Source organism: Felis catus, chromosome B4, assembly GCF_018350175.1.
Source record: "Felis catus isolate Fca126 chromosome B4, F.catus_Fca126_mat1.0, whole genome shotgun sequence".
Lineage (NCBI taxonomy): Eukaryota > Metazoa > Chordata > Mammalia > Carnivora > Felidae > Felis > Felis catus.
The window spans coordinates 141,248,108-141,276,070 of NC_058374.1; the positions used below are offsets into that span (position 1 = coordinate 141,248,108).

General features: G+C 53.7%; 1 protein-coding gene across 3 annotated transcripts; it reads left to right on the plus strand.

The window, feature by feature from the left end:
• ZBED4 (zinc finger BED-type containing 4) lies at positions 1–27,810 on the plus strand. Of its 3 annotated transcripts, XM_023257645.2 has the most exons (3): positions 1–168; positions 9,219–9,317; positions 22,651–27,810. In XM_023257645.2, the coding sequence occupies exon 3, from the start codon at positions 22,998–23,000 to the stop codon at positions 26,499–26,501; it is 3,504 nt and encodes a 1,167-aa protein (XP_023113413.2). In that variant the 5' UTR covers positions 1–168; positions 9,219–9,317; positions 22,651–22,997; the 3' UTR covers positions 26,502–27,810. The 3 variants fall into 3 exon arrangements, with proteins under 3 accessions (XP_023113413.2, XP_023113412.2, XP_044918474.1); XM_023257644.2 differs by lacking the exon at positions 9,219–9,317; XM_045062539.1 differs by lacking the exons at positions 1–168; positions 9,219–9,317 and adding an exon at positions 608–902.
• The last annotated feature ends 153 nt before the right edge of the window (positions 27,811–27,963 follow it).

Here is a 27,963-nt window from a genome sequence, read left to right on the forward strand (position 1 = left end):
AGGGGCGCAGCGTCCGGCGGCGTCGCGGGCGGCGGGCGGGCGGCGGCGGCGGCGGGAGGGGCCGGCGGGGGCAGACAAAGCCGCGGCTAATGAATGGGAGCGTCCGCCCGCGCCGGCCGTCGTCCGCAGCCGGGCGGGAGCCGCGCCGCCCCGAGCCCAGCGCCCGCGGTGAGTGCGCGGCGGGCGGCCGAAGCGGGCTGTGCCTCGGCCGCGAGCTCGCGCCCCGGGCCCGGCCGTCCCGGTGCGCCGTCGGAGGTCGGGGTCCGGGACGGGGACGGGGGCAGGGGGCGAGGGTCGAAGTGGGGTCGGGGTCGGGCTGCGGGGCTGGGGGGCCGGGGGCGCCGCGACATTGTCTGCGCCGGGCCGGGGGCGGCTTTGGGGGTGCGGCCTGCGGTGGCCTGGACCCCGCCCGCGCCCCCGACTCGGCCGCGGTGCCCGGAGGGCTGGGGTCGACGCCGACCCCGCCCCCCGCCCCCGGGACCCCCGGCCCCGGCCCCGCGACCCCGGCCCGCGCCCTGCGCCCCCCGGCCCCCCGGCTGACAGCTGGCGTGTGGCGGGCCGCGCCGGTTGCGCCCGAGACGCGTCTTCCGGACGGCAGGATTTTGTTGACAAAATATCTCAAGTGGTAGAAAGTTGGTGCGGCCGGGACGGGGTGCGGAGCCCCGAGGTGCGGGGCCGGGGGCCGGGGGTCCTGGGCGCGTCTTCTCCCAGCGCTTGGCCCCCCATCACCACAGCGAGTTGCCCTACAAATCGCATTTGGGGTTTTTTTCTCGGTGTAGCTCGTCTTCAGGGGTATTTCCAGGAAGAGACGGCCCGTCGTCCTAGTGTCTTAGGAGGCGCATGCTTGCGGGTCCCTCGGTCGTCGTGCCTCTGGGCACCGCCGCTCAGATTTAATCAGTAAGGTAGGAATCAAATGGCAAAGCGTAATTTCACACGGGTTTCAATTGTGGTTGTCGGTCTGGACCCGGACCCGGGCATTTGTGTCTCTGTCCGCAGCGCCTGCAGCGCGGGGGCTCCCCCAGCCCAGCCCTGGCGACCCCCTGGCGCCCTCCGCGGGTTTGGGGTGACATTCGGGGACCCCGCGCACCTCTCTGGAAGAGGTCTCCGCCAGGCATCAGGACCAGCTTCTGTTGGCATTCTTCTTTTTGTAAAAAAGGGAAGTTATTTGTTTTGAAGTTAACTCTGACTAAATCGAGTGCATGGTTTAAAAAAAAAAAATGCTTTTCAGGCTTTAACGAGGCCAGTTCGTTAGGGCAAGGGCATCCTGGTGGCTTTTTATTAGAAATATTAATGTTTGTTTTGTCTGTATTGTGGTGATAAAATCGGGAGGCTTGGAAGGAGTTAGTCGGAGTTTTTAAAAAAGTGCTTTGACTAAGTCAGATTTCACTTAGGAATTAATTTTGGTCACTCAACAGTTTCCTTTTGAGAGGAAAGCGCTCACAGGAGCTGAACTCTATCTCCTCGGAGGGCTTCCTGTGGGCTGTTGGCGCCCATCCCTGTGCTCACCTCCCTGACCCTTGCTCGGGGCATATCTGCTTAATGTTTTCTCGCTGAAAGACCTAGCACGGGGTAAGAGAAATTCTGGGCGTCCTCAGAAGTTCCACGGGACCCGGTCAGCCTCCTGTGTCAGAAGGGAGCTTGGACTCAGTCTACCCGACAGGTAGTCTCCTTGACGGCTACCCCTTCCTGATACCGTTCTGGCTGTTCCTGGTATTTTGGGTGTGAAAACACTGTTCTCTAACGTCCCTACGTGCAAGTGAGGAGGTTTGTGCAAAACACAGGCTGCGGAAAGAACGTCCTGACAGCTCGGAGGGAGATTTAAAGGAAGTTATTGGAGCAGTCGATTGAATCCCATTCCGCTGCGGTGCAGCGGCACGCAGGGTTCACGGAGCAGAGGCAGCGCGAGGACCTGCCATCCAGACCCTGTCCCCACGGCGCAGAGTCTGGAGACGGAGCGGCAGGGGAGGGGGGGTCCGGGAGCGGGGGTGGCCAGGGCAGGCCTCTCTGCACCTCGTGTCGCGGTTTTCCTCGCCTGGCGCCAGCTCCTGTGGTCTCCAGACTGCGGTCTGACTCCCTCGCGGCGATGATCGCGTGGTGAGGGGAGGGAAGCAGGTGCGTGACGCCGGGCGTGGCGCGGACCTGGTGCCGGGGGCCTGGGACCGGTGGCGAGCGGCCCCTTGGACTCCTCCTCGCCAGCATTCTCTGCACACAACACACCGTTTCGAGGCTGGACTGCCTTTCTTCTAATTACTGTTTGGTGTCGAAGACACTATTTGAATCTCAGGGCTCGAGAACGGAAGCAGTCGGAGTCCGTGGCTCTCACTTACCTTCTGTGTTTTACTGAGTTTAGCTGCGCGGAAATGTCACAGTGCGCCGCCGGCCCCGACCGTCCTGCGGCCTCGGGGTCTGGACTCCACAGGGTTCCGGTCCTCTCCCCTTCCAGGGGCTCCCCCTTGGTACAGCCCTGTCTTTCCTGCCCTTCTCCCTCACCGCACTTTCCACCGCCCGGATTTTTCTTCATTCTGAAATAGCTCGCATCACTCCCTTGCCGGTTATTTGACAACGAGCTGCGGGCAGTTCAAATTCTGGAAGCGTTGCTGGGAGAAAAATAAAGCCTTTCCTTCTCGTGCTCCGCGTTTCTGAGGCAGGGGTTCCTGAGAGAGACAGGTGCTTGACTGGGAGGTATGCTGGCCTCTCACGCTGTACCTAGCAGGGTTCTACCTGCGGGGGGCAGTAGTGGTTTTGAAAAGGAGACCTGAGCGGTGACGCTGGGCATAGACTTACACCAGAGAAGAAGGCCCGGCCAGGAAAATACAGGCAGGTGCGGGCAGAGGTGAGGGCAGTTTCTGCTTGAGAAGTACGTTCCAGGAAGACCCCTTCTTGGACGGAGTCCAAGCCCAGGGGTCTGGGGGCTACAGACGGAGACCCCAAGGAAGCAGGGGCGGTGTGGTGGAGAGGCTGACCCGTCTGCTTGAGCCCAAGTCCCGCGGGTCCCGCCCGGTGTGCGGCAGGCTGCGCCCCTCGTGGGCACCTGCCGTGTGAAGGCCTGTCCGCAGCCGCACCCGGCCCTTCCCCAGCGGTCCGAGTGCCCTGGAAACCGCTGCTCCTGGGCTGGGGAGCAGGGTGAGTGGGCTGTGCCCTGCTGGCCCACCCGAGTGCCCTCCATGCGATGGCTCCTCCGCCTGGGTGGCCCCGCACGCGCTCTGTCCTGCTTCAGCGCCCCCACAGAGGTGAAGCGTGAGGGGCTGCGTTTTATCCACGGCCACCGCAAACTGACCGTCGCCTCAGGGTCTGCTCGCTTGCTCTCCACTCGGGGGAGCGGCGTCGGTGGCAGGGGGCTCTTCCTGGACGCTCCGGTCTCCCTGTCACAGAGGCCGTGTTCCACATCCTGTAGGTAAAGGGACGCTTTCAGGACTCTTAGCAGCTTCCAGCCACAGTAGCAGCTTCAGCCTATCCCTCGCGGGACTGCCCTGGACCCCACGGGAAGGGGGAGGCAGCGAGCGAGGGTGCTGGTGTTGGGTAAAGGGGACCCACGAGACGAGTGAGCGGAACCGACCAAGGAGCCCTGGTCTGCGACCCAGAACGTTTCAGGGACAGCACGGGGACCGGCTGACCTTAGCACAGTCTGTTTGCTTGCTTTGGAATGTGCTTTGTTTCCAAGGTAGCCTTATCGCCGTGTCTGACCGCGTCTCACGGGAAGGGCTCTGGTTCTGGGTTTCCGATGTTAACCCTTAGCAGCTGTCCGTGCTCTCGGATCTGTCCCCCAGATCCGTGGAGCTGGTACTGGATTATCCTTTTCCTTTGTGTGAGCACAGCGGCCCTGGTGGCACTTCCGGCTTCGAGGCGCGTGGTGCTGTGTCCAGCCCTAGAACGTGTCGGTTACGGTTACTCCCGCTCGGGGTGTGTAAAGTGACTCGCCCACGTACACCTGGTCCCGGTTTATGACCTTGTGGGAAGACGGTCGTGTCCAGTGTGAACCGGGCGGGCTGTCGCTGTGGCTCATTGATTCCCTGGGCGCTGGACGGCTCACGGAGAGCTGGGTGCAAATATGCTTCAGTGTTTTCAAGGTTACGTGTGGAGTTTCTGACAGCGCTTGGCGGCGTGTCGCCATCACCGCCACCTTCGGCCCGTCTGGCGCTGGCCGCACTCCTGCAAAGGAAATTGCGTGTTTTCCAGCGCTTCACCCCTAAATGCCCTTTTCTCCAAAGAAGAGGCAAAAGGAGACTCTTCTGTGTGACCAGCAGCACCATCGCTGATCACGTCTAGAACGTGGAACAGTGGTCTCTTCGCACCCGTGGGCCGGCCGCTCTGAAACCAGTAGCTGATTTCTCCAAACCAGAGTCTACTCTGTGTCATTGCATTGGCTGTCACATCTCTTTAGTGTCTGTTCTTCTTGAATAATACCCCCCACACCCCAGTTGTTTTCCGTGACATTGACTCTTTGAAGAGACTAGGACGGTCGTCTTGTGAGTGCCTCGTGTTCAGGATCTGTTTTGCACTGTGTCATTTAACTTGGCTCCCCGTGTGCTGTGATCTGGCGGGAAGAGGGTGGGAGTCAGGCGGCACGTTCTCCCAAGGGGGATGCCGCCTGCCGCGCCGTTCTCGGAGGCCGTCCTGCCACCGAGGCCCGCTTCCTTATGTTGTGTATTTTATCCGTGTCCCTCTCACCCGGGCATCCTGGGAAGAGGGGACAGACGCCGGGCCCTCTCCCTTTATCACCGCTCGTCAGGGGGGCAGACGGTCATACCTTCACCGTGGCAAACGCTTTTGTTTTTCCTTTTTCTGTTTTGAGTATCAGTGCAGACTGATGGATTTTATTTACTCATTGCGTTAGAGGCTATTAACGTCTTCTGTGTTTCGGCGTGCACGCGGTGATAGCTGAGCAGCTGTGAGCCCCCGCGATGTGGCGCCTGCCCCTCACTCGGCATCGTTGTGAGAGCACCTCTCTGGCCCTTTCCTTCCCTCTCCCGACCTGCCATCAGCCACTGCTCCAAAGTGCTTTGCCTCCTGTTAGTGCAGAAAAGTGTTTAGAAGCCGAGACCTGGGTGTTGGATGTGTTCACTGTGTTTGTGCACGATTGCTGCTCTAAGCACCTGTCTCGTGGACAGAACTATGAAACGTTTTTTAAAACATTGTAAGATCCTCCTGAGTTTTTCAGTACAGATTTGAAATTATTTTAAAGTTTTACTTAATTTCTTTGATTTACATACATACATTTTTTTTTTTTTTAAATTAGAGCGTGCGTGCACAGGCTTGTGGGGTGGGGAGGGGCAGATGGAGAGACAGAGAGAGAGAGAGAGAGAGAGAGAGAGAGAATGAGAATGAGAATCCCAAGCAGACTCCATGCGCAGCCTGGGGCCCAGTGCGAGGCTCAGTCCCACAACCTGGGATCGTGACCTGAGGCAAAATTAAGAGTTGGACACTCAACCGACTGAGCTACCCAGGCGCCACAAAAATCTTGATTCTTAATATCATTGGCATAATTACTTGTTTTATGGACAAGTATACATAAAATAGGGTGTGATGTTACAATGCTGGGTTACTACTGACACTACTTAGCCGAGTTTAAGGTGCTTTCGCGTTTGTTTAAGATTTTAGTTTTAAGTAATCTCTATACCCAATGTGGGGCTCGAACTCACAACCCTGAGATCAAGAGTCCCGTGTTCTTCCAGCTGAGCCAGCCAGGCGCCCATAAGGTGCTTTTGTTTTTGAGGGTTTTCCTTTTGTTCTTAGTATTACGTATTAGTAATAAAACAGTGCGTTTTAAAACAAGCCTTCTTGGGGCACCTGGGTGGCGCAGTCGGTTAAGCGTCCGACTTCAGCCAGGTCACGATCTCGCGGTCCGTGAGTTTGAGCCCCGCGTCGGGCTCTGGGCTGATGGCTCAGAGCCTGGAGCCTGTTTCCGATTCTGTGTCTCCCTCTCTCTCTGCCCCTCCCCCGTTCATGCTCTGCCCCCAAAATAAATAAACGTTGAAAAAAAAATTAAAAAAAAAAATAAAACAAGCCTTCTTTTGTCTGTCATTATGTTGCTCGTTTGATACAAAAAATTCGGTTTGTTTGTTTCAGATGAGGAATTTTTAGATTTTATTTTTACGTTCAAAATAATTACACGGCTCAAAAGTCAAAATCCTATGGAAGATATCAGAAATTTCACCCCGTCCCTGTTTCCTCTACTGTTCACAGGCAGTCATCTTTGTGTCTGCTTTATCCCCCAAAGCCAAGCACGTACACGTCTGTGTATAGCTCCCGGCTGGTCTTTCATAAAAGGTAGCAGGTACTCTTACACTGTGTGTGTGCCTCGCTGTTTTATTCAGCACCTGTGAATGTGTCCGTCCTTCCCGACGGGTGTTTGAGTGGTGGTCCGGCCTCGGAAGGACGCTACAGTCACCAGACTTGGCAGATGTTATTTTGTATTGGATGAGGGCTGTCTTTGGGGTCTGGTCCTGGCGGTGGGATTGCTGTGTCCAAGGATGTCACTGTAGCAGGGGTTCCCAGATTCCCCTCCAAGCGTGTGGTCCCCTGAAGGCTTGTCACAGCCTCGCAGACGGAGGGTGTGTCCGGCACCCAGTCTTTGCCAGCCCGACCCAGTGAGACCTGGTATCTCGGAGTGGTGTTCGTTTAATATGCTTCGATGTGGCTGTGAGAAATGAAAAATACTAAAATGGCTGTTTGTCGCCCAGAGTGTCTGAGATCAGTAAACAGACGGCTGTGTTAGTAAGTGGCCCAGGGTGACAGCCGGGCAGCTCTGCCCCCCGGGCACTGACTCTGCTCTGGACTTCAGCGCCGTGGAGTTGGAAGGTGGTTTCTTTCGTCCCGTTGATAAAAGAACAGCAACTTCTCTGAGTCCGAGCACGTCCATACGCCTTACTTTTTCTAGCCTATGGAAAGGAACCTCTGAAGCTACCTTTTACTTTTTGGTATTTTTGTCTTTGAACCTAAGAAACGTACCGTAAGTTGAAGGAACTTTGGTTTTGGGGTGCATTCTTTCTGTCTCCCCCCGCCCTTTCATTGCTCTGGAAGTTGACATTGCTGTCGCACCTTCCGAGGGGGCCATCACTTCCTTAATTGCTCAATGTTCAGTCAGCGTCAGGTAGCCCCAGGGGCTGCAGAGACCTGGGACGGCCTCCTATCCCGGGGGCCCCGGGGGCCCCGGGCTGCAAGCGGCGGCAGCCAACCGCGGACAGGGTGATGAAGTTTGTTCTAGAAGGATTCTGGGTTTGACACGTTGTCATTGGTCACCCTGTTTCTGTTTGCTGGAGAGTAGGGTCAGAACCATCCAGAGAAATCCTCTCCAGGGGTAGGTGGCAAAAACCTACTGGTCCTTTTTATCTATGCAGACTGATCAAAACTGCCACAGTAGCATAATCCTTTTGTGGTTTGAAAACCAAAGATAACACGCTTCTTTTTTTCCCCTTTAATTTGTACCAAAATAGTAGGAAAAGTTGATTTTCTTTAGTAGTAAGCTGCTAGATCCCATGACAGTGGTTTTCTTAAATTAGCAATATCGTTGCTACTTCTGATTATGAAATAATAGGCACAAAATCAGTCAAGCAACAGAGGACTGTATAAAATAGAAAGTGAAAGCCTTTCATGATGACTGCAGTTAAGTTGCGTATCCCCTTGTAGACGTGTGTCTGTGTGGGCGCCCACTTGCACCCGGCACGGTCCTGGCCGACCTCCCGTGCGCCAGGAAGGCAGCCGTGGTGGGCACTGGGGGGCGGCTGCCGGGGCTGTGTGGGTGATTTCCAGAGTGTAAGTCTTGTGTCGTGAAGCATAAGACACGCGGACAAGTGCTCATCTCTGTGAATCGTCACCAGCTCGAGAGACGGACGCCACCCCTGTCCTCCCCAGTCCCAAAGTCCCTTGTTTTCCCGGCCTGTGCCACTGTCGTTCATATACGGGGGTCACGCGGTGCGTGTTCTGCTCACTGTCGTGGTTGCTGGATATTATGACGGTTTCTTCGTTGTGGCTGTGGGCTATCCCACGCACGGATCTATCACAACATGTTATCTGCGGTGAGGAGCCACCTACACCTCTGTGATTACTGCCACGAACGTTTTTGGATTTGTCCTTTGTTGCAGGTCTCCAGGCATCTTGTGGGCGTGACCCTGTGACTGGTCACACGATAGCGTGGGGGGCTGCAGTGTGTTCCAGGGTGGCTGGGCTTCCGTGTCCTAGTCCGGCCCCTGGCACTGTCGGCTCAGCGTGTGTGTGTGTGTGTGTGTGTGTGTGTGGCCGCTTTACAGGGTGTATGGTGTTCTGGATTTCATTTGTATTTCCTTGATTTTTAAGTTTCTTAATTTTAATGTGGCCTGGTTTGTCCATCTTCCCTTGGTAGTTCTGTTTTGCTCTAAGTCAAGGTCGTAAGAATGTTTCTCCATCTTACGTTCTTTATTGTTTTGCCTTTAGCGTGACCGTCGATTTGGGGGATGGCACGAACTAGGGTCAGGTGTCATTTTTTCCACGCGGAGATCTAATTGTCGTGGCCCCATGTGTTTAAAGATCCTCCTTGCTCGCTGCTCTCCAGCGTCTCCAGCGTCAAAAGTCTGCTGTGTGCAGACCTTGTGCGTGGGCCTGTCCCCGGGCTCTCCAGTCTCTGCCAGTCTGTTGGCCCCTGGAACCAACACCACAGCACCCTCGTCAACATAGTTTCATACGGTTTGGGTTTTTAAGCCTTTTTAAAGTATAGCACAGACGCAGAAACCAGGAAGTAAGTGTGTGGTTTGATGGGTTGTTATAAGGTGGACACTTTTGTGACCATCACTTGGGTCAAGAAACGGACTTCTGCTGGCTCCCCAGACCCCTCATCCGTGTCTCCCCCACCGCCCCCCGCCGTCCTGACGGAAGTAACTGCCAGCCTGGCCTGTATGGCAAGTCCGTCCCTGCTTTTCTACGTAGTTTTGTGACCGAATCACGTACCTCCAGGTCCTAGTTAAGTTCTGCCTGTTGACTTAGATGGCATTTCAGTATTATCTGGAGCTCGCCCCCCACCTCCCGTGGAAGTTTTTTGTGGTTGGCCTGTGGTTCTCACAGTCTGGATTTCGCCGATGGCGGTCCTCCCGTGTAGTGTTATCGCTCCCTGGTTTCCTGGAAAGGGGTAGTTGGATATAGAGGTTTGATCAGATGCGGGTTTGACTCGGCAAGGCTCCTTCACAGGGGTGTTGTGGTCCATCAGGAGACACCTAACGTGCAATGTCTTTCTTTCTCGATGTTGGCAGCCAACGACGCACGGACGACATGCGTTAATTCCAGACAAGTTACAAAACGGTGATGCTCCTGCTGAGTTACTGCAGCTGCGTGTATGAGCCGGACTTCCAGTAAGAGAAACCTGTCATCGTCATTTGGTTATCTAGGGCTCGGGTTCACATAGGACACCCGAGGTAAATGCTTGATTCTTCTCTCTGCCAGGTTTCAAAATAACCAATCTTCTATCTTCCTCCAAAGGTGACCAGTTGAAGATTTTATTGTTGACTTATTTATTTTTTATTTTTGAGAGAGAGAGAGAGAGAGACAGAGACAGAGCATGCAAGTTGGGTAGGTACAGAGAGAGAGAGAGAGACAGACAGAGAATCCCAAGCAGGCTCTGCGCTGTCATTACAGAGCCCGATGTGGGGCTTGAACTCATAAACCATGAGATCATGACCTGAGCTGAAGTCAGATGCTTAACCGACTGAGCCACCCAGGCGTCCCATGAACTCAGATTTAAGCATATTAAATGCATTTTAAAGATTTTATTTTTGGGGCGCCTGGGTGGCTCAGTCGGTTAAGCGTCCGACTTCAGCTCAGGTCACGATCTCGCGGCCTGTGAGTTTGAGCCCCGCATCGGGCTCGGGGCTGATGGCTCAGAGCCTGGAGCCTCCTTCCGATTCTGTGTCTCCCTCTCTCTCTGCCCCTCCCCCGTTCATGCTCTGTCTCTCTCTGTCTTAAAAATAAATAAACGTTAAAAATAAATAAATAAATAAATATAAATATAAGTATAAGTATAAATATAAATAAAAAAATAAATAAAGATTTTATTTTTAAGTAATCTCTACACCCAACATGGGGCTTGAACTCAGGTGCCCCAATAACAGTTTTTACGTGTCCTTTGCAATTGAAAGTCAGTTTGACTGGGGCACCCGGGTGGCTCAGTCGGTTGAGCGTCCGACTTCGGCTCAGGTCATGATCTCACGGTTCATGAGTTTGAGCCCCACGTTGGGCTCTGTGCTGACAGCTCGGAGCCTGGAGCCTGCTTCGGATTCTGTGTCTCCCTCTCTCTCTGCCCCTCCCCCCCCCCACACACACATTCTCTCTCTCTCTCTCTCTCTCTCTCTCTCTCTCTCAAAAAAAAAATATAAACATTAAAAGATTTTTTTAAAAAGTCAGTTTGACTGGATATAAAGTCCTCGGCTCACATTTTCTTCCTTTGAATATCTTAAATATGTTATTCTCTTCTAGCATAAAACATTGTTGTCAGATGCATGAGAATTTTACTTTCTTTCCAATATAAGTGACTCTGTTTTTGGCTGGAATGGAATTCTCTTTTAGTGTTAATTGTTGGGCATGGATTCTCATCCACACGGCTTGCTCTGTCAATATGTAGGGTCACAAGTTTTACTTCAGGAAAGGTTTTTAAGTTTTCAGTGCTCTGTTCCCTTGCTTTGTCCCCTCCGACTTTGCGGGGAGGAGAGGGGCTCCCATTCCGTGTGTGTTGTTGGATCTTCTCATCAGCCTTTCACTCCATTTCTCTAGTCTTTTTTAGTCCTTTTTTTTTTCCGTTAAAAAAAATTATTTTTCTTTGCTGTTTGTCTTAAGTGATCATTTGTGGAGTTTACTTGTTCTGATGGTGCTTCTAGCTTAGTTTTTATTCTTTTTTTCTTTTTAATGTTTGTTTATTTTTGAGAGAGAAAGTATGTAGGCAAGTGGGGGAGGAGCAGAGAGAGAGAGGGAGAGGGAATCCCAAGCAGGTTCCATGCTGTCAGCATAGCTCGAACCCACGAGCCGTGGGATCGTGACCTGAGCTGAAGTCAAGAGTGGGACACTCAACCGACTGAGCTACCCAGGCACCCCTCTTCTTTTCTAATACAGGTATTTAAAGCTATAAATTTCTCTCTGAGCCTTTCTTTTTTTTTTTTTTAATTTTTTTTCAACGTTTTTTATTTATTTTTGGGACAGAGAGAGACAGAGCATGAACGGGGGAGGGTCAGAGAGAGGGAGACACAGAATCGGAAACAGGCTCCAGGCTCCGAGCCATCAGCCCAGAGCCTGACGCGGGGCTCGAACTCACGGACCGCGAGATCGTGACCTGGCTGAAGTCGGACGCTTAACCGACTGCGCCACCCAGGCGCCCCTCTCTGAGCCTTTCAACATCCAAATTTTGGTGTGTTACTTTCATTTAGATGAAAATACTTTCTAATTTCCCTTGTAATTTCTTTCTGACACTCAGATCATTTAGAAATGTGCTTTTATTTCCAAATATTTATTGATTTCTCAAATTCCCTTCTGTTAGTGTTTTATAACCTAACTGCATTGTGGGTGAAGGACACTTGCATAGTTTTAGCCCTTTGAAGTGTAACCCGTGTTTTCTGGCCACGTGGGCCATGTTGGGCAGGTGTGTCGAGGGCCGTGCTCCCCTGCTGGCTTTCCACGTGGCTGTTCTCGCTGACTTGCCTTCCAGTGTGCTGGTTCCTCTAGTGAATGTGTCCGTTGTCCTGCAGTTCAACATCCCGTAATTCCTGCTTGGTTCTCTTTTAAGATTTTTCTCTGTATGTTGACGTTTATTTGATGAGCTGTTATATGTTTTATACATCGTCTGTGTACATTGTTTCCTTTAATTCAGATCACACATTTATAATGCCCAATTTAAGGTCTTTGTCTAGCGGGGCACCTAGGTGGCTCAGTCAGTTAAGCATTCGACTTTGGCTCAGGTCAGGATATCGCAGATCGTGAGTTTGAGCCCCATGTTGGAACCTGGAACCTGCTTCAGATTCTGTGTCTCCCTCCCTCTCTGCCTCTCCTCCCCCCTCACATTCCATCTCTCCATATCTCTCAGAAAAAGCATTTTAAAAAAGTCTTTGTCTAGTAAGTCTAACATCTGGGTCCTCTCAGGGACAGTTTCTTTTGACTGTTTTCCTCTGTGTCTGGCCCATGCTTTCCTGCTTCTTTGCATGTTTTGTAATACTTTTGATTTTGTTGAAAACGACATCAGATCCTCCTCCCTCTCGTGTTTGTTTTCGTGGCTGGAGTTTTGTTTTGTTTTAATCTATTTCTTCCATGGCTTTCCCGAACTAATTCTAGAAAGTCTGTGTTCTTTGTAGCGTTTGGCCACTGCTGTCTCTGCTTGGTGAGCCTAGTGGTCAGTTGAGTGTTGGTCCGAGACTTCCTCCCCCCGACCCCCCACCCCTGGTCCGAGACCTCCTTAAACGCCTCGAGCCGGTGTGTCTGCCGTCCCTGCCGGGGGCTGTGTGTGTGCGTCTGTCCCGGAGCACTCTGTCGTCACCTTCACCCTCTGCTTGCGGCCAGAGGGCAGGGGTTGGGGTGGCCGCTCACATCTTTCCTGGGCTCATGCACCATTCTGCACATGCGTGTCCTCTGCATCCCTGGGAGTTGGCCGGAGTTTTTCAAAGCTCCCTGTAGACCTCTTGGTCCCGGATCTTCCCTTTACACCTGTGACCAGGTGCTTGCTGGCCCCAGCTGGCCCTGCGGCCTTGGCAGCTGTTTTCAACAGACTCCCCGGGGAAGGGGTTTTTGTCACAAAGCGAGCTCTGAATCGGCTCACGTGACAGCCGTGCCCTGTGAATGGGGCTTTTCGAGGGACCCGTGATGGAGGTCAGGTAGCGGTCGAGCTGCCGAGTGGGACTCTGCAGGGCCGGTGCTTCCATGGCTCCCGCGGGGAAGGAGGGTGGCAGTTCCGACGCCACAAGTTGTGTCCTGAGCCTCCGGTCACGCCCTGGAGCGCTGGCTGGTCTGACGCGGACGACGCGGATTCCAGAGGCCCTCGTCCTGACGCTCTGGAGCAGCGGCTGGCTTTCGGAGGCCCCTTCTCGACCCTTTGCTGCTTTTCTCCCCAGGCTGCTCCATTTAGTCCGTTCCCGGCAGTTTCACGCAGGTCTCTGCCCCGGAAGGAAGTTTTTGGCTGCTTGTTCCGCCCAGCCTCTTTGGACCTCACCTCGGACCGCCGACACACATCAGCTTTGTCGCGGGGCGGGAAACGCCGTCCTCCGGACGTCCGGTGAATACCTGCGGCTGCTTTGGGATTGCCATCGTGTCAGACCCCGGGCGGCTCCGTCCCGTGCAGGTCTGCTACCTCGTACACGTAGGCCTTGTACACGTTTTTGGTTTGTTCTCTGTGCTTCTATTTTGGAGGGAAGGAAATTGCTTGTTGGTTTTGCCTCGTTGGTGACGTCCTCCTCGAGATCTTGGTTTTGCTGTTCTAGTTCTGTGCTGTGTTATCGACAGAAACGAGTGAACCTAATTGTGTTTCAAAGGAATAAAATAACTACGTTTAAGAGGGAAGACCGACCCAAGAAACTCTTGGACCCAGTGCTGAACCCACAAGCCCAGACACAAACGTTTATAAATCACCGTCTCGACTTCAAACGCTTGTTTTTCCTCGGTGGTCCGCGTTAGTATTCTGAAACTACTTTGTGGATGTTGTAGGATTGAGCAAATGGGAAAATCTTTAAGGATAGCGGGAGCCAGAAAAAGAAGCCACAGATGCAGAAAGGGGGAGGCTAGAAGGATCTGTGGTGTTGGGTTGAGGTGGGAGCTATCAGGGTGAACTACGGTTTTTATTCACGATGCACATGCACGTAGGTTTGCGGGTGTCTTGATGGCTTTAGTTAATTCCATTGATCAGTTTCGAGAAGCACGGGTCCCCAGGTGTGAGGGGCGTACCGAGCACCCACCACTATTTTTATTATTCTTGTCGTCGTCTCCGCGTCACTGAGCCTCCCTGTGGGGCTGCGTTATTCCTGCCTGAAGGAACCCCGTCCGCCTTTCCTTCGGTACAGGCACATTCGGCGTTTGCCTTGTCTGACGGGGTTTCTATTTTAGATCAGTTTCTGCAGGAATATTTTTGCTGAGTGTTGAATTCTGGTTTGGCCTTTTTTCAGAACTTTGAAGGTACCATTCCTTTGTCTCCTGGTTCACATTGCTTCTCTTGAAAAGTCGGCAGTCCGTCTAATTGGGTTTTTTTTTTTCCTTCTTAAAATAATTGTTATGGAAGTGAGAGATTAGGACGCGCCGTCCCCCAGCTGCAGCAGCTGCTCGCTCGTGGCCACTCGTTTAGCTGGATCCCCCCCTCAGTTATTTTGAAGCAAACACCAGAAACCCTACTTTACCTGGACGTGTTTCAGTGTCTTGAAAAGATAGCATTCTTTCAAAAGTTGTATCTGCAATACCTTTATCACAGCTTTAAAACTAACAGTAACCTCTCTATCACATATCTGGTATCCAAACTTCCCACATTCTCTAAAAAATATTTTTATATAGATTTGCTAGTTCAGGTCAGGATTCAAGTGGAATTTGTTTGTTAGGGAAACTGGGTTGTTTCCTGAAGAATTTCCTGTAATCTGGGTTTTGCTGATTTCATCACTCTGGTATTTTTGTTTTGTTTTTTAAACTTTTTAAGTTTATTTATTTATTTTGAGAGAGACAGAGACAGCACGAGTGGGGGAGGGTCAGAGAGAGAGGGAGACACAGGGAGAGAGGGAGCCGAAGCAGGCTCCAGGCTCTGAGCTGTCGGCACAGAGCCCAACACGGGGCTCGAACCCACGAGCCGTGAGATCTTGACCTGAGCCGAAGTCGGATGCTTAACCAACTGAGTCACCCAGGCGCCCCACAAATTTAATTTCTTAAAGGCTATTCGGGTCATCTCTCTATTGAGTTTCGGTAATGTGTCTTTCCAGGAGTTTGTCGGTTTCCTAGAAGTTGCTGATTTTGTCGTCATACAGTTGCTTGTGTATTCCCTTATCATCCTGACTATCTGCGAGGTCTAAGATGGTACCCCTCTTTCGTTCCTGGTGGTGGTGATGTCTGTCTTTGTCTGTGTAGAAGTTTGTCAATTTTATTGATTTTCCAAAGAACCAGTGTTTGGTTTCATTGATTTCATGTCTTTTCTCTATTGTTTTCTTCTCTCTCTGCTTCCTTTGGGATTAAATTTGCTTTACTGTCCTTGTGATTTTTGTCTTTGACCCTTGGCTTAATATAGAAGGGTTATTGATTTGAACATATTTTGGATTTTTCTAGATATCATTCTGTTGTTGGTTTCTCGTTCAGTCCCCCTCTTATCGGAGACCTTTCACATTTACTGACGTTTGCTTTATTGTCCTGGAACAGTTGATCTTGATGAATGTTCTGTGTGTACCTGTAAATAACATGTGTTCTGTTTTTGTTGGTTGGACATTCAATAAATGTCACTCGGGGCATGTGATATAGTGTCCGTAAAACTCCTGTTATCTTTACTGACTGCTCGTTGAGCTAACTGTTGCATTAGACGTGTTGAAATCTCTGTAATTGTCACTCACTCTAGTCTCCCTTTAGTTCTGTCCGGTGTGCACGTCTGATGAGCTGGCCCTCTGTCACTTTACGTAGCATCCCTGTTGTCCCTGGCACGTCCCTCTCAGTCTCCATCGGAGCCTGATGTGGCCACTGCAGCTTTTTGTGGATCAGTATCAGTGTGGTATGCCTTTTCCATCTTTGGCTCCTAACCCGTTTGTGTCTTTATGTTTAAAGTGTGTTTCTTGTTGGGGCGCCTGGGTGGCTCAGTCGGGTAAGCATCCGACTTCAGCCTAGATCACGATCTCATGGTTCGAGCCCCGCATCAGGCTCTGTGCTGACAGCTCAGAGCCTGGAGCCTGCTTTGGATTCTGTGTCTCCCTCTCTCTCTGCCCCTCACCTGCTCATGCTCTGTCTCTCTCTCTCAAAAGTATAAACATTAAAAAAGAAAAAAAGGGGGGCGCCTGGGTGGCGCAGTCGGTTAAGCGTCCGACTTCAGCCAGGTCACATCTCGCGGTCCGTGAGTTCGAGCCCCGCGTCGGGCTCTGGGCTGATGGCTCAGAGCCTGGAGCCTGTTTCTGATTCTGTGTCTCCCTCTCTCTCTGACCCTCCCCCGTTCATGCTCTGTCTCTCTCTGTCCCAAAAATAAATAAACGTTGAAAAAAAAAGTTAAAAAAAAAAAAAAAGAAAAAAATGTGTGTTTCTTGTAGGCAGAGTTAGTCTTGCTTTTTATTCAATCTGGCAGCTCCTGCGTTTTAGAAAGCATCTTTTTATCTGTGTGTCTAGGGAGGCTCTCTGGTTTCTCCTTTACTCTTACTCTGAGGTCACAGAATACTTCACTTCTGGCCACCAAATGTGTGGGTACTTTTCCCCGCAGTGACCAGTTCTCCAGCCCCCACGGGGTGTCCTACAGCTGAACTCCGTTCTGACACCGTCTGCCCGGAGTCAGCGTCCCATCCCCCAGGGAGCGCCTCAGTCCCACAAGACTGCCCCCCTCTTCAGACGCCATTCCCAACTGGCAGGTTCCGGGTTGCCCACAACTTCTGTCCGACTCGGTTCCAGATGACATTCCCGTGAGCCCCTTCTGGGGTTTGATAACCTGCTCGAGCAGCTCACAGAACTCAGGGGAACGCTTGCGCCATTCGTCCGTCGATCACGTAGGGAAGGGTTAGACGAACAGCGGACCAGCGGATGGAGAGGTGCAGGGTGCGTGCGGGGAGGGGCCCACTCACAGCAGCTTCTGTCCTTGTGGACTTGGGGCGCGTCACCCTCCCGGCACACGGACGTGCTCACAACCGACAAGTTCCCTGGAGCCCACACTTTGGGGATTTTTATGGAGGTTTTATCACATCGGCGTGATCAGTTATTAACTGGATCCCCCAGCCCATCCCCCTCTCTGGAGAATGGGGAGCAGGGGTGAAAATCCCAGCTTCTAATCATGGTGTGGTCTTTCTGGTGACCAGTGCCCACCCGGGAGCCCACCCAGAGTCGCCTCATTAGAACAGAAGACACTCTGGAGCGCCTGGGTAGCTCGGTCGGTTAAGTGTCCGACTTCGGCCTAGGTCACAATCTCGCGATTCGTGAGTTTGAGCCCCGCGTCAGGCTTGGTGCCGACAGCTCGGAACCTGGAGCCTGCTTTGGATCCTGTGTCTCCCTCTCTCTCTGCCCCTTCCCCACTCATGCTCTGCCTCTCAAAAATAAACAAACATTTAAAAGAATTAAAAATAGACATTTAAAAAAAAGAAAAAACACCCAGCCTAGTAAAAGCTCAGGCAAATACTTCACAAAGACACAAACGGCAGAAAGCCACGTAAGAGACTCAGCATTGTCAGGCTTTGAGGAACATCACTTCGATTTCTGTGCATGTTTGTTAACACTTTTTCTTTATCTCTTTCTTACTATTATGTTTTAGTGCTAGCCCTCCTGGTGGGTACAAAGTGATCTCTCCCTGTGTGTTTGGTTTGTACTTCCGTAACAATTAATGGTGTGGAGCATCTTTGTGTATCTTCCTTGGAGAAAGTCTAGTCCAGCCCTCTGCCCATTTTTGAATTGGGTCATTGTTGAGTTGTAGGAGTTCTTTGTTTCTCCTGGGTATTAAGTCCTTCTCAAATACATGATTTGCAAATATTTTTTCTCATTCTGCATTTTTCCACCCAATCTCATTTAATACACAAAGTTGTTTGATTTTTTTTTAAGTTTATTTTGTGAGAGAGAGCGTGAGCAGGGGAAGAGCAGAGAGAGAGGGAGAGAGGGAGAATCCCAAGCAGGCTCTGCTCAGCATGGAGCCCGATGTGGGGCTCGATCCCATGACTTCAAGATCACAACCTGAGGTGATACGAGAGTTGGATGCTCAACTGACTGAGCCACCCGGGTGCCCCTGATGCACAAATTTTAAATTTCTCAGTTTTTTTCTTTTTGTTTCATCCTGTTTTATTTTATTTTTTTAATTTCTTTTTAACATTTATTTATTTTTGAGACGGAGACAGAGCATGAATGGGGGGAGGGTCAGAGAGAGAGGGAGACAGAGTCAGAAGCAGGCTCCAGGTTCTGAGCTGTCAGCACAGAGCCCGACGCGGGGCTTCAACTCACGGAGCACGAGATCACAACCTGAGCTGAAGTCGGACACTTAACCGACGGAGCCACCCAGGCGCCCCCTTCCTGTTTTATTTTTATCGCTGTGTCTTCATAATTATTGATCTTTCGTTGTGTTTAAATTGCTGTTAACCCCGTCTGGTATATTTTTCATTTCAAATACTGTATTTTCGTCTCCAGAAATTTCATTTATAGTTTCCCCTTATCACATTTATCATTTTGTTTACCTCAAATGATATATTCATATTACCTGTTTTAACGCTCTTCTAATTTTATCATCTGTGTCATAGCTGGGTCTCCGTCTACTGATGGCTGTCTCCGGTTAGGGGTCTCGTTCCGCTTTCTCGTGCATCTGGTAATTTTTGTTTGATGTCGGCCATTTTGAACACTCATTTCCTTTGTTGGGCGCGGGACGTCATACGTTCCTTTCGGTGCCGCTGAGGCTTGTTTTGGGGCACGACTACGTTAGCTGCAGTGTGCCCTCTTTGGCTTGTTCGGGCAGCCTTTCTTCTCAGCCTCCTGCTGGGTTTCTTGCTGTTTCCTCTTAGGAGCCCAGGTGGTCCTTCCATCAGCTTTTCCCACTGATCCTCCAAGAACGGTTTCCTTAAATTGACGCAGATCCATCAGCCTAGGACGACAAGGGAACCCTGTACGGATCTCCCGGGCTCTCTGTGCAGGTTCCGGCCAGACTACGCAGGGGGAGCACCGGTCTTTAATTTTAAAATCTTTTTATTTAAGGGGGCGCCTGGGTGGCTTAGTCAGTTAAACATCCAGTTCTTGATCATCCACTCGGGTCATGATCTCGGGGTTTGTGGGTTCAAGCCCCACATCAGGCTCTGCGCTAACAGCATGGAGCCTGCTTGGGATTCTCTCTCTCTCTCTCTCTCTCTCTCTCTCTCTCTCTCTCTCTCTGCCCCTCCCCTGCACTTATGCTCTCTCTCAAAAATAAACATTACAAAATATCTTTTTCATTATGGAAAATTCGAGCATACCCACAAGTAGAGAGAACCGTAAAGTGCCCCCAGTGACCGCCACCCTGTGCCTGCTCCATGATCGTCCATACGCGGTCAGTCTCGTTCCATCTGTAGCTTCTGCCCGCCCTCACCCCAAACTGGATTATTCTGAGGCAAAACCCCAGCAGCGTATCGCTTCATCTGTCAATACTTGAACATAAAAGACCAAATACCATTTTCACTCTCCACAGAAATACTTTCTTAATAGATTCAGAGGCTCACTTAGTGTTCAGGTTTCTCCAGTCGTCTTCATAATTTTTTAGATTTATGTTTTTTGGATTCCAGCTAGTCTCACCGCATGACGTCCCTCTCCCACCCTCTTTGTTCTTCGCTTTCATTAACGTGTCAATTTGGATCAAGATTCAGATAATTGCTCCGCTCGGTCTGTGTGGTGGATTTTATGCTTGCATGTATTTCCACATCTGTCCGTCGTTCTGGACACCGTCAGGAGCCCATCAGATGCCACCTCTCCGTCCCCACCTGCTTCTCAACCGTGTGACTAGCCGGCACGCCGCGTCTCCCGTCTGCTCCCGTGGCAGCGCTGCCTTCTTGGGAACTTCTTTGGATCCGTCTTCAGTTGATTATTTTTTCCTTCAGCTGCTTTTAATCACCCGTTTCCCTTTATTTTGATTCTATAGTTACGCATTTATAATTTCTTTCTATTGAGATGTCATTCACACACCACAGGGTAAACCTTTCTGCGGTATATTGGTAAGGTTGCAACTGATCCCAGAATTTGTAATCGCCCCGGAGGAAGCCCCCAGCCCATCAACAGTATTGCCGTTGTGCTCCCGCACCCCCTGGCCTCCTCTCCCCTCCTCTGTCTCTCTCTGAACATTTCGTATGAATTCGGGCACACGGTGTGCCGTCTTCTATGTCTGGTTCCTGTAGCTCGATGACCTCGAGGTTCGTCTGTGTCGTGGTGAGCACGGTCTTGCCGTTAGAGGAATACGTCACGTTTTTCATCTACTCGTGGGTGGGGGGGGCGGTCGTGTCCGCTTTTTGTCTGATGCCGTCCACGTACAGGTTTTTGAGTGAACACACATCTTCACTTCTCGGTATCTACACAGAAGCGGGATTGCTGGGTCACGGGCGACTTTACGTTTGGTGGTTTTCGAAGGGGCCACACCGCCTTCATCCCCACCGGTGGTGGATGAGTGTTTTTCCACATCTGTGTCCGTGCTTGTCACTGGCTGTCTTTTTGATTTCAGCCGTCCTGGTGGGTGTCTCATTGATGTTTTGATTTTATATATACTCGTAATTCTAATTCTTAAAAACTCTCCTCCAAATCTGGGTTTTCGTTTTTATAGCGTCATACTTTTTGCTCATTTTTCTTCGTTCTCTGTGTTTTCTGTGTAATGATACGTGTGAACCGTGTCATTACAGACGGTGTCCTGGAAATGCAGTTTGTGTAGTTCTCTTGCCCTCTTTGCCGACTCCCCCCCGGTGGCCTGCTCCTGTGTGCTTACTGATACTGATTCACAGGCTTATTTTTTATTCTGACCATTTGGCCGAACTTTGTGGAGTTCGTTCTTTGGGATGCTTTCTGAAAAACCCGTGTTTGCTTCTGGTGAGAATAGCCATTTTGAAAAGCGTGCACAGTGCCTCAGGGCGATCATCCACCCTGCTCTGCCCGGCAGGCTCACCCGAGCAGGTCTTGCGGCATCACCTTCGACCGTGCTTCCTTCTCTCAGAAGCGCGCTGGTCCGGAACGCCTTCTGGGCCGGCGTCGCCGCTGTGGCTCCTGCACTCGGCGATGGCTCGCCTGCTCGGTGTGGCCGCCGGTGGGCACTGCCCGTGGACAGCCTCGGTCTGCACGGCAGGGCCCGGCTCAGCCCCCGCTCAGGCGTCCGTGTCTGTGTGCCTGGCCACACGTTGACGGGTGAGGTGGAGGGGCCAGGCAGCTGGCCGAGGCAGGGGCACGGGCAGGGGTACAGACCGGGTGGCTCTCGGCACTCACATCCCACCAGCACCACCGCCCGTGGCCAGAGGCCCCGGCAGGAGGGCCGTCTGCCCCTGCGGGGAGTGGCTGGCTGGCGCTGGCTCCGGCAGACCCGAGATGGCCAGCTGGCCCTGGCCGGGCCTGAGCTGGAGCCCCAGGGCCCGGGCTGTCCTGCAGCTGCCGTGACAAGGACGAAGTGTTCCTCACCATGTGTTGGGACGCAGGCCCTGCCGGCTGGCACCTCATCAGGTGGTCAGCCCTGGGCACCCGGTGCCCTTTGGCGGCCTCATCCAGGCCGTGCTGGCCCCGGGTGGGCCGGGTGGGCCCGTGGTGGCCGAGGACGCTGTGTCTGCACAGACGCGGGAGGCCACGGAGTAAGTCTGGGGCCAGACAGTAACCGCGTCCCCTCCCCGGGCCGCTTGGATGCCGAGGCAGCCCCTGGGCCAGACCCCAGCCCAGCAGGCCCGGGTAGCCAGCAAGTGACCCCACGGGGCTGGCGCCCGAGCGCTGCTCTGGGCTTGGCACGGCCTCCCAGCCAGGCAGGGCCCCAGCGCCCCGGGCGGCTCGGGTTTGGCCGAGTGTCGCTGAGGGGGCCTGTCCTCCCTGACCCGGGGCCTCCGTGGCCACCCCGTGTGACACACACCCCTCTCTTCCCGCAGGTTGTTCGCTTCGTGCTTCCTTGATTTCTCCTTGTTGGTTTTTATCTGGGGGCTGGCTGAGCCAAAGCGTCAGAAATCTGCCTTTTGTCTTCCCGTGGGCCATTCTGGTTTTGATTTGTGTGTAGTTTTAAGTTTTTGTGCAGGTTGTATTTATAATAAACCCCTGGTTGTTGTAGCAAAAAAAGTAAGCTTCTTGTACTTTGCCGGGGTCCACTCTTCAATGGTAAGCGCGCCGGTGCTGGTATTTGTGCCCCTTCCTGTACTTTCCCGTTAGCTGCTCCCTCCCCCACGTGAACCCCACGTGTCCACTTTGTCCCTGTGTGCTGACCCCACCTCCTGTTCCCACCCATCCTGCCCACGCGCCTGCCTTCGCGGTTGCAGACCGGCTCCTGACGTCTGCGCGGCGTTTGGGTTCCCGGGGGCCGATCCCACCCCCCGCCCGGTGCCCGGTGCCCAGCCCGGTGCCCGTGCGGCACCGCGGCTCTCGGGGCAGACGCTGCTCGGCCCTCGTGGACTTGGCTCCCCTCTTAGATGCTGGGAGTCCCCGCTCTCTCTGTTCTGTTCGGTGTTGAGTCTGTGACCTGATGACCTGACAGGTTAGCAGGGTTCAGTCCCTGTTCTGCGTATTGGCTCTTACGGCAGGGCGGGGAGAGGGAGGGTCCCCGGCGGCTCCTTGTACCGGGGACCCAGCGGCCTTTTATGCCATCTTAGCGTGTTTTCAGTCCTGCAGCCCTTTATGAACAGGCAGTTGGAATTTAAATTCATGTCTTTATCTTGTGCTTATTTTGCAGTTTTAGGGTATTTTCCTCGTATAAGTGGATTGTAAAACGTCAAGGAACAAGTTTTTTAATGTTAATTCACCATCATAGAATCTTTTCTTTGCGCGTTGCTGATCTGCTCACAACAGTATAGATTTGAAATGTATGATTCAGGTCAGAGCTAACCTTCGTTTCGTCTTCTTTGATAGATCATGCACAAGGGTCATCGTGCTGTCAGGATGACGGCGCTCCGGTCTCCGAGACAGGACGCGGGTCTGCGCTGCGTCAGCTGGTGTCTGTGCCGAGCGGCGGGCCGTGCTGGGGCCCCTGGCAGGCGGTGCTCCGCGCCCTGAGATGAGACGGCACGCTCACCGGTCACAGGCCCTCTTCTCCAGTCAGACTGACGATCGGCCACACTCATGCGCGTCCGGGAAGACGGCATCGTCTTGAAAAAGCTGAAGGCGACGTACGTCTGGGGGTGCGGATGAGCCTTTGGATCAGGTTTTCGCCCACCTAAGGTAACGCGACGAGGCAGCCAGAATAGTTATGGTCAGTCATGGAGAATAACCAGGAGCCTCGTCCCAAAGGGGATGGCCAGTTTGTTTCTGCTAAAAGAAATTTTAAAATAGAAGGGGAAGATGTTCGACTCCCGAATCACGGTCTGGAAGGAGTGGAGTTTAAAAGCGAGCAGGACAGGAAGCGGGCCGACGGCGGTGGGGAGCGGGCGGAGGCCGGGGAGGCGGGCGGGGGCCGCGAGCCCCCCGGCCAGCGCCTCCCTGCCGACCAGGAGGAGGAGTACGGGTCCCTGTTCTCCCAGTACAGCGGCACGCTGTACGACGTGGCCATGGAGGCCGTGACGCAGAGCCTGCTCTCCGGCCGGGGCGCGAGCTCCCGGAAGAAGTCTCCGGCCTGGAAGCATTTCTTCATCTCCCCCCGGGACAGCACGAAGGCCATCTGCACGTACTGCATGAAGGAGTTCAGCCGCGGGAAGAACGAGAAGGACTTGAGCACCAGCTGCCTCATGAGGCACGTGAGGAGGGCGCACCCCACGGTGCTCCTCCCGGAGAACGGCGGCGTGCCGGCCCCGCCCTCCCTCTCGCCGCCTCCGCTGCGGCTGCCGCCGGCGCCCGCCGACACCGGGGACCCGGGCGCCGTGCTCTCGCCCGCCAAGCTCGCCCCCAGACTGGCGTCCAAGGTCCCTTCCCGCGACGACGTGGCGGAGGAGTCCGCGGTCTCCCCCGAGGAAGTGCCCTCCGACGCGTCCGCCTCCGAGAAGGTGGGCAGGGAGGAGGCCCCGGGGGGGCCGCCGCCCCTCCCCACCCTCCACTGCGAGGAGACCTCGGACAGCGGCCCGGAGAGAAACCCCCCGCTCCCGAAGAGCGCGTCCGGGTCCCGGCGGCGGTCTGCCGTGTGGAAGCACTTCTACCTGTCGCCGCTGGACAACTCCAAGGCTGTGTGCATCCACTGCATGAACGAGTTCAGCAGAGGGAAGAACGGGAAGGACCTGGGCACCAGCTGCCTCATCAGGCACATGTGGCGGGCGCACCGCTCCATCGTGCTGCAGGAGAACGGGGGCGGCCCGGGCATCCCGCCCCCGTACGCCGCGCCCCCCACCCTGCTGCCCGCCCTGCCGCCCCCAGAGGGGGGCCCGGGCTCCGTGTCGTCCTCGCCCGGGACGCTGGCCCAGGAGTCCCCCTCCGCGTCCCCCGACCGGCCGGCCGAGGACTTGCAGGGGCGTCTGAACCCCGGGGACGCGCTCCCGGAGGACGCGTCGGCCCTGTCCTCTGACGACGTGGGCGAGGCCTTGCTGGCGTCCTCCCCCGAGAAGCCGCAGGGAGACGGGCTGAGCCCCAGCCTGTTGGAGTCCGGCGCCGTGTTCCAGCAGAACAAGAAGGTCATGAAGAGGCTGAAGTCGGAGGTTTGGCATCACTTCTCGCTGGCGCCCACGGACAGCCTCAAGGCGGTGTGCCGACACTGCACCTGTGTCATCAGCCGGGGGAAGAGGGGCGACGTGGGCACCAGCTGTCTGATGAGGCACCTCTACCGACGCCACCCCGAGGTCGTGGGGAGCCAGAAGGGCTTGCTGGGTGCGGGTTTGGCAGATTCTCCGTACGCGACCTTGGCCTCCGCGGAGGGTTCCTCCTCCAAGTTGACGGACCTGCCAGCGACGGTTACCAAACACAATCAAGTTATGTTTCCCATTCACAGCAAAAAGACCTCCAAGCTATGGAATCACTTCTCCGTCTGCTCCGCAGACCCCACGAAAGTCGTGTGCTTGCACTGCGGCCGCACGATAAGCAGGGGGAAGAAGCCCACCAACCTGGGCACCAGCTGCCTTCTGCGGCACCTGCAGAGGTTCCACGGCAGCGCGCTGAAGGCGGACGCGCCCAGGGCCGCGCGGCCCTCCTCACCCGGCCTCCGCGGGCCCCTGGGCGCAGAGCTGTCGGGAGCCTCTTCCTTGGAGGACACCGCCGAGAAGTTCTATGATTCCCACCCAGTTGCCAAAAAAATCACAAGTCTCATAGCCGAAATGATTGCACTTGACCTCCAGCCATATTCTTTTGTAGACAATGTTGGCTTTAACAGGCTGCTCGAATACTTGAAACCTCAGTACTCCCTGCCCTCGCCCTCCTACTTCTCCAGGACCGCCATCCCAGGCATGTACGATAATGTGAAGCAGATAGTTATGTCCCACCTGAAGGAGGCGGAGAGCGGCGTCGTCCACTTCACGTCTGGAATATGGATGAGTAACCAGACCCGCGAGTACCTGACGCTCACCGCGCACTGGGTCACCTTCGCGTCGTCGGCCCGGCCGTACCGTGAGGACCGCCACTGCTCGGCCCTGCTGGACGTGTCGCAGGTCGACTGTGACTACGGCGGCAACGGCATCAGGAAGCAGCTCGAGTGCTGGTGGGAGGCCTGGGTGACGTCCCCCGGCCTTCAGGTCGGGATCACGGTCACCGACAACCCGAGCATAGGGAAGACACTGAGCGAAGGGGAGCGAGCGAGCGTGCAGTGCTTCAGCCACACGGTCGACCTCGTGGTCGGCGAGGCCATCAAGAGCCAGCGGATGGTCCAGAATCTGCTTAGCATCGCGCGGAAGATATGTGAGCGGGTCCATCGGTCGCCCAAAGCGAAGGAGAAGCTGGCGGAGCTGCAGAAGGAGTACGCGCTGCCCCAGCGCCACCTCATTCAGGACGTCCCGTCCAGGTGGAACACGTCCTTCCACATGCTCGAGCGGCTCATCGAGCAGAAGCGGGCGATCAACGAGATGTCCGTCGAGTGCAACTTCAGAGAGCTGATCAGCTGCGACCAGTGGGAGGTCATGCAGTCCGTGTGCCACGCGCTGAAGCCCTTCGACGCCGCGAGCCGGGAGATGAGCGCGCACGCGTCCACGCTCGGCCAGGTCATCCCCATGATCCACATCCTCAACAGGAAGATCGAGATGCTCTTCGAGGAGACCATGGGCATCGACACCATGCTCAAGTCTCTGAAGGAAGCCATGGTGAGCCGGCTGGCCGCCACGCTCCACGACCCCAGGTACGTCTTTGCCACGCTGCTGGACCCCCGCTACAAGGCCTCCCTGTTCTCGGAAGAGGAGGCCACGCAGTACAAGCAGGATCTAATCAGGGAACTGGAGGAGCTCAACTCTACCTCAGAGGATGCACCCGTCTCCAACGGGTGCCACCCAGGCTCCCCCTCCAGAGACTCGGTTGGGGAGGAAGACCTGTGGTCGCTCGTGGCCAAGATGACCAGGAAGGGCCCCAAGGAGAAGACGAAGGTGCCCGAGGACATGGTGCTTGCGTATCTGGAGGAGGAGGTGCTCGAACACAGCTGCGACCCCCTCACCTACTGGAGCCTGAAGAGGTCGGCCTGGCCAGGCCTCTCCGCTCTGGCCGTCAGGTTTCTGGGCTGCCCCCCGAGCATCGTCCCTTCCGAAAGGCTGTTCGGCACACCCACCGAGAACGGAGGCTTTGGCCAGTCCAGGCTCATGATGGAACACTTCGAAAAACTCATCTTTTTGAAAGTGAATCTTCCCTTAATATACTTTCAGTATTGAAACTCACCGCGGAGCCACCGAACGAACGGAAAATACTGTTGGTTATTAGGCACCAGCTGTTTGTCCCCGGGTGGTGGCGCGCTCGGGGGGGTGGGGGTGGGGGCGCGTGGGACGCCGCGGCCGGCACCCTGAGGTGGCACGAGCCTCACCGTCCAGCTTCACTGTAATGTCTCCGTGTGCCTTACTCCCAGCACCGCAGGCCGGGTGTCACCGCGGGCTCTCGGCCCGCTACAGAGAGCCTGTCTTGCCGATCATGAAATACGATGACTAGGGTTTCATTCATAACTGTAAAGTTTTTTAAAAGTTGGGGGTTAGTAATTTGTTTTATTAGACTGGCAGAGAAGATGTAAACGATTTTATCCTGTAGGCTTTTTATTCAATTATGTAAAAACCACAAATCAGGTACTGTATTTTAGTTAAAAAATTGCTTTAATTCAACAAAACAGCTTTTGTGGCTGTTTAATGAAATCTGTAAATAGGAGGTGGAGTTCAAGCCATCCTGGCTGAGCAGTTTTTAACTGCAGGCTCTATAAAGTATGTCGAGGAGTACAGAGAATATTCTGGAACATACCTGTTTACTGCAACAGAGGTGTGGCATTTGAAGACAAAATTAAGTTTAGATGTGTCCCGCGATGTTGGTTGTGTAGTGATGTGGTAAAGAGAGGGTTCCGGTTCATGCTTTTCATTCAGGTTTTACACGGTCGGCTCGCTCAGAGATGCCCCGACCGCTGATCACGAGCCCCCGGACGCCTGCCGTGGGCCACGCGCAGTGGCCAGTTCACGGCGGTCCTGTCGGGGACGCCCCGAGCCTCGGACCTGGTGTCGCGACACCACGAAGCTATCCTTTGAAATTTGTGCACTGACCCCGCTGACCCCACTTTGATCAAATTATGTATAAAATTCTTTTTAGAAGAGATGGCTTATTAACAGGGAAGAAGATTGTTATATCGCAGTTGTAAGAATAGCCTTAGGTGTTTAGATTTTTTTATATATAATAGGGAAGAGTCAGCCATCACGGGGGCGTTTCAGAATCCCAAGGACATCAGAATGAAGCGTCAGTTGTCAGATTGTTTGAACAATGATACGTCTTCAGAGTTTTTGCTGCAACGTCCAGAAAAGGGTTCATTTTCCTATGTCAAACCAATTAAATGTTCTGGATGAAGCAAGTCACTTGTTTGCCTGTGACCTTTTAGAAAAATTGTTTTGTTAAAAACCTGTACCTGTTATTAATCTGGATTTGCATTGACTATGTTTTAGTGTATTTATAAACGGCGAACTCAGTTTCTGAAATTAAACTTTTTATTTGCAATTTTCTGCTGGAGGACACTGGCTTTTTATTCTTAGGGTGACAGAAGGGTCCTGCTCTGTGGGGAACCACACTCGTGCAGCCTTTGACATTGGTTCCATCCTGGCCCCAGACGGCGGGGGCCGGCGGGGGTGGGGGCGGTGGAGACACAGTTCT

Excerpts from the sequence above, each read along its gene's own strand:
- ZBED4 (XM_023257645.2), top strand. The coding sequence starts at position 22,998 with ATGGAGAATAACCAGGAGCCTCGTCCCAAAGGGGATGGCCAGTTTGTT.